Genomic DNA, 10,103 nt, shown 5'->3' with positions numbered 1-10,103 from the left:
ATAAAAATGTGAGTACCAAACTCAGGTTTGCTCCCGCTTTATTTTTAAATACGCATACAGTACTTGTATGTATAATCCAGTGCGCCTTATGTGTGTGTTAAATACAGTAATGGCACACATAACTGAGACTGTGCCTTTTAGTACAGTGCGTCTTATGGTCGTGAAAATACGGTAATCGGCTATGTACCTCAGGCCTTCAAACTGGCAGTAGTTAAACCTTTACTTAAAAAGCCATCTCTAGACCCAGCTGTCTTAGCTAATTACAGGCCAATCTCCAACCTTCCTTTCATATCAAAAGTTATTGAAAGAGTAGTTGTCAAACAGCTAACAGATCATCTGCAGAGGAATGGCTTATTTGAAGAGTTTCAGTCAGGTTTCAGAGCTCATCACAGCACAGAAACAGCTTTAGGTTAAGGTTAAAGGTTAAAACTGATCTTCTTATGGCCTCTGACAGTGGACTCATCTCTGTGCTTGTCCTGCTAGACCTCAGTGTAGCGTTCGATACTGTCGATCATAATGTTCTACTAGAACGATTAGAACATGCTGCAGGTATTACAGGTACTGCGCTGCAGTGATTTGTATCATATCTATCTAATAGACTCCAATTTGTACATGTAAATGGAGAGTCCTCTTCACACACTGAGGTCAATTATGGAGTTCCACAGGGTTCAGTGCTAGGACCAACTCTGTTTACATTATACATGCTTCCCTTAAACAAGATTACGATTAAGCAAGTGACCCCATAATATGGCACAGGGTACTTATGTTGTAAAAAGTTTTTTTGTTTTTCTGAAAAGTACAATGAAATTACATAGTACTTAAAATTACTTACATAGTACTTAAATTTACTTACAGTGTAATTATTTCATTGTCATTATTTCATTGTCAAAAAATGTAAAAATCACAAATCTTTGGATTGTAATGATTTTGATATGATAGTGGTTAAAAGAGTCATTGAGGCTATTATAAAACCATTTACATACATCTGTAATTTATCATTTCAAACTGGTCGATTTTCCAGACAGAATGAAAATAGCAAAAGTTATACCTCTATACAAATCTGGAAACAAACACCATTTCACAAACTACAGGCCTGTCTCTTTACTACCTCAATTCTCAAAAGTTCTTGAAAAACTGTTTAAAAACAGACTGGAAAAATTTATAGATAAACATAAACTACTCACTGAGAGTCAGTACGGATTCAGATCAAGCAGATCAACATCATCGGCACTATTAGATTCAATAGAATACATCACAAATTCCATAGACAAAAAGCAATATGTGGCTGGGTTATTCATAGACTTGACAAAGGCATTTGACACTATAGATCATGATATATTAATAAGAAAACTGGAACGTTATGGTGTCAGAGGGGTAGTTTTAGATTGGGTCCGGAGTTATTTAAGTGACAGAAAGCAGTTTGTGAAAATAAATGGTGGTTGCTCCTTATGTATGGACATTGCTTGTGGTGTACCCCAAGGGTCAGTTTTGGGTCCAAAATTCTTCAACTTGTACATTAACGACATCTGTAAAGTGTCCAAAGTATTAAAAATGGTTCTCTTTGCTGACGATACAAACATTTTTTGCTCTGGTGATGATCTGCAGAATTTATTGGAGGATATGACTAATGAAATAAGTAAAGTGAAGTTCTGGCTTGATAAAAACAAATTATCATTAAATTTGAATAAATCTAAACTTATGTTATTTGGAAATAGTAGTTTAAATACAAATGCAAAGATTCAAATAAATGGTGTTGATATTGAAAGAGTCAGTGAAAATAAATTTCTGGGGGTAATAATAGATGAAAAACTTAACTGGAGAGCTCACGTAAGATATATTCATTCCAAAGTATCACGAAGCATTGCAGTACTAAACAAGGCAAAACAGGTATTCGACAGAACATCACTTCATATTCTCTACTGTTCACTGGTTTCACCATACTTAAGCTATTGTGCAGAGGTCTGGGGCAATAACTATAAAACCACATTACATTCACTTTTTACTCTTCAAAAAAAAGCAATTCGAATCATCCACAATGCAGGTTATAGGGAACATACAAACTCACTATTTTTGCAGTCTGAAATATTGAAAATTGACGATATAGTGAAATTCCAAACAGCACAAATTCTATTCAAAGCAAAAAATAAAGAACTGCCAGGTAATATTCAGAGTATGTTTTTTTTGAAAGAAGGAAGTTATAATTTAAGGGGTTTTTGTAACTTCAAAACAATGAAGGTACGTACTACAAGAAAAGGCTTTTGTGTTTCTGTTCATGGAGTGAAACTATGGAACAAACTGAATATGGAATTAAAGCAATGTCCAAACATAAAACTGTTCAAAAAGAGTTATAAAAATATGATCTTCTCGATCTATAAAGAAAAGGAAAATATTTAAATTAAGTGAATGTCTCTATTTAAAAACAAACAAACAAACAAAAAATTCATGATGTGATATTATAGTATATAGTATATCAGAAATCTGTTCACTATTTTTATTACAAATTATATCAGTAAGGAAGCTGACTAAATATTAACTGATAATTTATGGCAAAGGGGTGGGATTAAATAAGTGTATTCCCACTCCCTTTCAACATGTAAATTAATCAGAATGGTTTTTTGTATGTAATTTGTATAGTATTTTTTTTCTCTCTTATTTCTTTTCTAAATGTACTTGTATATTTCACATATTTCACATGTTGAAATAAAATTACCAACCAACCAACCAACCAACCAATTATTTCCCGTAAAAAAACTGACTTGTTACCCCCTTATTCTAGTACAATTTTAAGTTACAGTAGAATAATTTAAACATTATATTAGAAGTATTTGTAGGGTAAATATAGTTACACTGCAATTTCAGATAACACATGTTATAATTGCATGTAATTACAGGGTACTTAAACTCCTAAGTCAAATGTTGTATTATAAAGTGCTCCTGAGTTTGTCTCCTGAATCCAAACCAGGAGCTGGTTTAAAAGGAAAATAAAGTCTGAAAGGTGAAGGCTTTTATATACCCAAAGAACCACAAGTAAGCCAGCAGTCCAAGAGTAAAGTGCTCAACTGCCTGGTTCTGCTGAAGGTTTCTTCCTGTTTAAAGGGAGTTTTTCCAGTCGCCAAAGCTCTTGCTCATAGGGGGTCATACGATTGTTGGGGTTTTTTCTATTGTATATTATGGTAGGGTCTACCTTACAAAACAAACCACCCTGAGGTGACTGTTGTTGTGACTTGGTGCTGTATAACTAAAACTGAACTGAATTGAACTGAAATCAGGTGGCATGGTACTGTTCTTGGCCTTCATTAAGTTTAAGAAGCCAACTGCACTGGTATATTTTTATGTACAAAGCCATCCTGGGTGAACTTCCTGCAGCTATGTAACCTCTTAATCCCTTTAAACAGCTGCTGTGATTTGCAGTCTCTTATTTTGCACCTTGTTCATTGAAAAACCTTCAGAGCACTTTAACCCTTTAGAGCCGGTCGGAGCGGGCATGCTCTGTTTTACTTAACTATTTTTAAATCCCGGTAGCACTGCAACCACGTAAGCTAGCGCAATAATTTTTTTGGCATATGAAACCAGAGGAGTTGCACTTACATCTTATGCCATCAGCTTGTCCTAGGTCACGGTTTCCTTCCACATAAAGCTTTGCAAAAACTGCATAAAAAGCGCTTGCAGGAACAAAAACATAATATTCCAGAAACACGCTTTGATCAGCTGTTCATAACACTTCCTACGTTGGAATAGACGTCAGCGCGAACTTTTGCATGTCCGCCATTACCTGCCCGAAACTGGAAGTGACGTCATTTTTGCGGAAATGTAGTCTTTTTTACCATCAGGGCCTCAGGGCCTATACTGGTCTTTTTAAAAGTTATGTTTGACTTTATGACTTTCTGTGTCGTTTCTGGGATGCTTAGAAGTCGTATTGCACTGCTGGAAATAGTTTATTTTGATGCATATGCTGCTTTTTTGCAAATTTGCAGCATAATATTTATTTTCGTTTTTCCTGCAGTGTATAAAAATTGGTGTATTTCAAAAATAAAACTATGAAGACACTTAAAATAAATTTCCTGTGGTGGGAAACTATTTTGTGCAACTTTTTTGTATTTACAGTTTTGAGGGATAAGCCTCTTAAATTTCTCTAACTAGAAATATATGTTAAAAAAGCAAAAACGATTTTCAATTTTTTTGTAGTGTATTGCACTTTTTTGCAATTTATGTAATTACTATGCACTTAATGAATACATATTATTAAAATCTGGGCTATAATTGTTGTATTGATGTATAGCAACTTGAAATGCTCCCAAAAATGGCACCACACCATGTAAAAATATAATATAAGCTCTGGCGGACTTGGTTCTATGGTAGGTCTTAAAGGGTTAACAGAACATAACTGAATAGCCCTTTATTGTCAATGTACAAAGAAATTATTGGTGATCCAGACCAACTGTGCAGGAGTAAAATATAAATAGCCAGCAGCTGCTTGTCTTTGTCCCCCTGGGGTATTCAGAGCTCTAATAAAGACTGTTGTAACTGAAGACTGTTATTCATAAACTAGACTTTGTATTATTTTGTTTTATGTGTTTTAATGTTGTATTTGATTTTTAACTTGTAACACTGTAATAATATGCCTTCCTCGCCAAGTCTCCCTTGATGTTAATCTCAAGGGATCCCTGATTAAATAAAATAAATAAATATGAGGTCTTTAGGATAAAATAAGAAAGGAGTTTTTAAAAGCCAACTCAAGTAATAAATGCATGAACCAGTTTTTCTACATCACTCTGCGATAGGATGTTAGCATGTTTTATCCATGTCCAAATGCAAGTAAACAGTCCTACAGATTTGGATAATATGTGCATTGAAAGACCTATCCTGGTCAAAAATGACTCCAACATTCCTCACACAAAGGTCTAGCAGGATACGAATGGTGAGTTATGTTAATAAACCAAGCTGAACAGAAGAATATACAGAAATCATAAAAGATGCTGCTTGATGGAAAAATTGGAGTCTTTGCCTCAATCCTGAAACCCTGATCCAAACAGAAACACAGTTGATGCTGACACAAAGGCAAAACATGAACCGTTTGCTCTATACCTGTCATGATCAATATGCTGGTCAGCGTCATAGATGCAGAAAGGCTTATCAATGGTGGTGCATTCATTCATGAACTCTATAGAGCCTCCAGTGTCAGCAGATATGTCGCAGATGGCCAGCAGCCTGCAGGAAGACAGAAAAGAAAACACTTATGAGGGTATAGTAGGCTGTGGGGTAAGGTGATCCAAACGGGTATGTCCTACAGGGAGGAGGCCCCAGCACAGACCCGGGACACGCTGAAGAGATCTATTGGCTGGCCTGGGAAAGGTTTGATGTTTCCTCAGATAAGTGGGGTGCCTCTGCCAACTATAGATAAGCAGAAAAAAATGGCTGGATGATTTGTTTTATTATTTTAGATGTTAATTTTATTGAAGATGTCATGAATCACAATGCTTTTGTTTGTTTTTCAGATGTTATTTTGCCATATTTTAGTAATACGTGAACAGCTTTTGTAGTAACATGTTTTCATATTTATTCTCATATTTAACATCTCAAAAAGTTGATTCAGTTCATCTACACGTAGCGTTTTCAGTGGCAAAAAATGTTTCATCGCTCATCCACATGACTTCTTTGGTCTCAGCTGATTGCAGGTTTCCCCAACCTTATAAACAGTATATTTGCATAATGACTAAAACTAGCACCACTGAAGAACAATGAGGTCAGTTTCTTGATCATTAATATACAAAATGTCATGACCATTGATCAACAATTACTGATCAAAGACAAAAACATTATCATCCTTCTGGCAGACAAGGGTAGGTACACGGTTTTGCTAAACCAGAAACTATCATGAGAAAATTTTCTTGCTGCTCAGTTACAAAAATACTTGAAACAAGACCAGCACTGACCAAGTGTGTTTGCTCTTGGAACTCTGACTTCATTCCACATATTTCACATACAATAGTTAGTACTACAGACTAAAACATGGGTGGGCCTTTGGCTCCCCAGTTTTACCCATTGTAGCCAACTTTTACATGGAAGAATTGGAAAAGAGTGCTCTGTTATCCTACCCTGGAACACCACCAAGTCATTGGTTCAGGTATCATTATCATTTCATTATCATTTTTATTTATGAACTGAACAGAAACAGAAATACAAAATAAATAGTACCAAATAACTTATAATTTATAATATTAATACCAAATAACAGTCATACTGTATTAAATGCCAGTGAACACAAATGTGTTTTAGATGTGTCATCTGTAGGGGGACATTATTCCAGTTTAGGCACTACAAACCCAAATGCTCGATTGCCTCTGTGAACGAGCCTACACCTTGGTATGGCTAAAAGCAATAGATCATTTGAACTAAGAGATCTAGAAGTCGGATAAGGCTTCAACAGGTAAGACAAATACCCAGTAGCCTGTCCATTTGGAGCTTAGTAGATCAACAATAAAATTTTAAAACCAATTCTGAAGTGAACAGGGAGCCAGTGAAGAGAGAGAGAGAGAGAGGCAAGCACTGGTGAAATATGTTCATGTCTTTTAGTTCACATCAGAAGACGAGCTGCAGCATTCTGGACCAACTGATTGGATCAGGTGACTAATACAGTGGGGCAAAAAAGTATTTAGTCAGCCACCGATTGTGCAAGTTCCCCCACTTAAAATGATGACAGAGGTCAGTAATTTGCACCAGAGGTACACTTCAACTGTGAGAGACAGAATGTGAAAAAAAAATCCATGAATCCACATGGTAGGATTTGTAAAGAATTTATTCGTAAATTAGGGTGGAAAATAAGTATTTGGTCACCTCAAACAAGGAAAATCTCTGGCTCTCACAGACCTGTTGGCAATAACAGAGGTCAAACGTTTACTATAGGTCTTTACCAGGTTTGCACACACAGTAGCTGGTATTTTGGCCCATTCCTCCATGCAGATCTTCTCGAGAGCAGTGATGTTTTGGGGCTGTCGCCGAGCAACACGGACTTTCAACTCCCGCCACAGATTTTCTATGGGGTTGAGGTCTGGAGACTGGCTAGGCCACTCCAGGACTTTCAAATGCTTCTTACGGAGCCACTCCTTTGTTGCCCGGGCGGTGTGTTTTGGATCGTTGTCATGTTGGAAGACCCAGCCTCGTTTCATCTTCAAAGTTCTCACTGATGGAAGGAGGTTTTGGCTCAAAATCTCACGATACATGGCCCCATTCATTCTGTCCTTAACACGGATCAGTCGTCCTGTCCCCTTGGCAGAAAAACAGCCCCATAGCATGATGTTTCCACCCCCATGCTTCACAGTAGGTATGGTGTTCTTGGGATGCAACTCAGTATTCTTCTTCCTCCAAACACGACGAGTTGAGTTTATACCAAAAAGTTCTACTTTGGTTTCATCTGACCACATGACATTCTCCCAATCCTCTGCTGTATCATCCATGTGCTCTCTGGCAAACTTCAGACGGGCCTGGACATGCACTGGCTTCAGCAGCGGAACACGTCTGGCACTGCGGGATTTGATTCCCTGCCGTTGTAGTGTGTTACTGATGGTGACCTTTGTTACTTTGGTCCCAGCTCTCTGCAGGTCATTCACCAGGTCCCCCCGTGTGGTTCTGGGATCTTTGCTCACCGTTCTCATGATCATTTTGACCCCACGGGATGAGATCTTGCGTGGAGCCCCAGATCGAGGGAGATTATCAGTGGTCTTGTATGTCTTCCATTTTCTGATGATTGCTCCCACAGTTGATTTTTTCACACCAAGCTGCTTGCCTATTGTAGATTCACTCTTCCCAGTCTGGTGCAGGTCTACAATACTTTTCCTGGTGTCCTTCGAAAGCTCTTTGGTCTTGGCCATGGCGGAGTTTGGAGTCTGACTGTTTGAGGCTGTGGACAGGTGTCTTTTATACAGATGATGAGTTCAAACAGGTGCCATTCATACAGGTAACGAGTGGGGGACAGAAAAGCTTCTTACAGAAGACGTTACAGGTCTGTGAGAGCCAGAGATTTTCCTTGTTTGAGGTGACCAAATACTTATTTTCCACCCTAATTTACGAATAAATTCTTTACAAATCCTACCATGTGGATTCATGGATTTTTTTTTCACATTCTGTCTCTCACAGTTGAAGTGTACCTCTGGTGCAAATTACTGACCTCTGTCATCATTTTAGGTGGGGGAACTTGCACAATCGGTGGCTGACTAAATACTTTTTTGCCCCACTGTAAGAAGTTACAATAGTCCAGCTGGGATCTAATACAAAGGTAAAGGTATGTGGATGACACCTGAGTGAAAATCAAATCTCAGGACATACCACAATTCACTGATCACATTAACTGTGGACCAACTGCTTCCTAAGCAAAAACCCTTAGTGATTTCTCATCTGTCAGGAGTATTAGAACAGCTGAGACATATTTTCTCTAAACACCACGTCAGTCAGCTGAAACTGAAGAAGTCACTTGGATGACTGACGAAACCTTTCTCCCACTGAAAACGCTACGTCCAGATGATTTTCTTTTAAGATTTCCTTACCTGGATGATTGAAAATCAAGACATTTTTCTTCTTTGTTATTGAAGAATAACTGGTTTGAAATGAGTTTGTTATTGTTTTTCATTAAACGGTTTTCAAATGTAACTTCAAACCTGAGTGTTTCTTAGTGTTAGACCAGTTGGTTAGTCTAATTTTTTTTCTTGTTTAGTCAACTAAGAAATTAGTCGCCAGGAATATCCCTAAAAGATAAACATGCAATCACTGTTGAGATGCAGTAGCTACCACCACAGTACTTTTATTCATTCAGTAGAAAAAGATTTCCAGCCTGTATTTGTGATTTTCCTGTGCTGCGTTCTTACTTGTGAGGAAGCTTAGGTGATCCCTCGTTGTATGCAGATGAGGATTTTTGTGGTCTCATGAGCATCTGAGCGTCCAGTCGCCTGAGGAGTCGAGGAGTGTGGGGGTCCCAATAAATACCATTGATCAGACAGGTTGTATAGGGTGCTACCTATAGTCAGGAAGAAACCACGGTCCAGTCATTCACTATGTGTTGAACTACAGTGTGTCAGCCATTCAGTAGTGCTTTTGAAATCTCAACTGTAATTTAAATCTACAACTACAATTCTGAAAAAGTTGGAATGGTGTGTGTATTACACATTTTCTACAACACAAAACAAAAAAATATAATACCCTGAACTGCATTAAATAATACACCAACAATAAACAGTAAGTCTCTCTCTTCTAAGTCCCTGCGAGTAAACAGTTTTATAATTGATCAATTTTTATTTATTTATTTATTTTTGCCGCCTGTCCCATTTGGTTCTTTTGCCATCAGAATTATTGTCTGAAGGCCAAAAAAGACGCCCAACAGGTTTACTTTACCAAGTGGACCATCCCGACCTTGCCGTATTGGTCCATTTGATTGACCTTTGTTTTTATTGTTTATTTATTTTATTTTATTTTCACTTGTTACATACGGGGAAGACATGACTGGGGGAAAGGAAAGGAAGAAAGAATGAGAGGGAGGGAAAGAAAAACAGCGGGGAAGAGGAGCGGTGATAAAGAAAAGAAAATTGATCAATATACTGATTTAATTTGAGTTAAGGACCTGGTTATACTACAATGGGTATGTTAGTTTATGTTCACGTGCAACTCATTTTTAGTATCTTGCCCAAGAATAGTTTGCCTGGGATCAAACTATCAACCTAACAATTGGTAGATGACCTGCTCCACCTTTATAGCCACAACCTGAACAGAAAGGGTGGACAATAAGTTAGTTCCACACCCGTGGAGGCCAAAAACTCAAAAATGTTCTGTGCTAGGACCAATTCTGTTTCTGTACACCTGCTTCCTTTACACACTATCATTCGAAGGCATAGCAAATATTTTCATTGCTATGCAGGTGAAATCCAGCTTTATTGATCCATGAAGCCAGATGACACACATCAATTAGGTAAACTGCAGGCATGTCCTGGATGGGACCTGAATGACCTCTAATTTCCTGCTACTAAATTCATACAAACTGAAGTTATTGTATTTGACTTTAAAACATGTTGTATGAATACTTTAGGCTTGGTGTTTGATCACAACTGTTTTAATTTCAT

At 37.6% G+C, this 10,103-nt stretch overlaps 1 protein-coding gene across 1 annotated transcript in view; it reads right to left on the bottom strand.

Moving 5' to 3' along the window:
- Positions 1-10,103, bottom strand: part of LOC102289679 (alpha-aminoadipic semialdehyde synthase, mitochondrial) — a gene marked incomplete at its 5' end in the record, with an annotated part of 60,696 nt that overhangs the window by 40,206 nt on the left and 10,387 nt on the right. The window contains 2 exon segments of the mRNA XM_042214100.1: positions 5,086-5,208; positions 8,859-9,007. Of these exon segments, the coding sequence (XP_042070034.1) occupies positions 5,086-5,208; positions 8,859-9,007 (272 nt within the window).

Source organism: Haplochromis burtoni, unplaced genomic scaffold (assembly GCF_018398535.1).
Source record: "Haplochromis burtoni strain Fernald_Lab_line unplaced genomic scaffold, NCSU_Asbu1 Contig_517, whole genome shotgun sequence".
Taxonomy (NCBI): Eukaryota; Metazoa; Chordata; class Actinopteri; order Cichliformes; family Cichlidae; genus Haplochromis; species Haplochromis burtoni.
The sequence above is the reverse complement of the archived record's forward strand: the minus strand, read 5'-3'. Positions and strand labels throughout refer to the sequence as shown.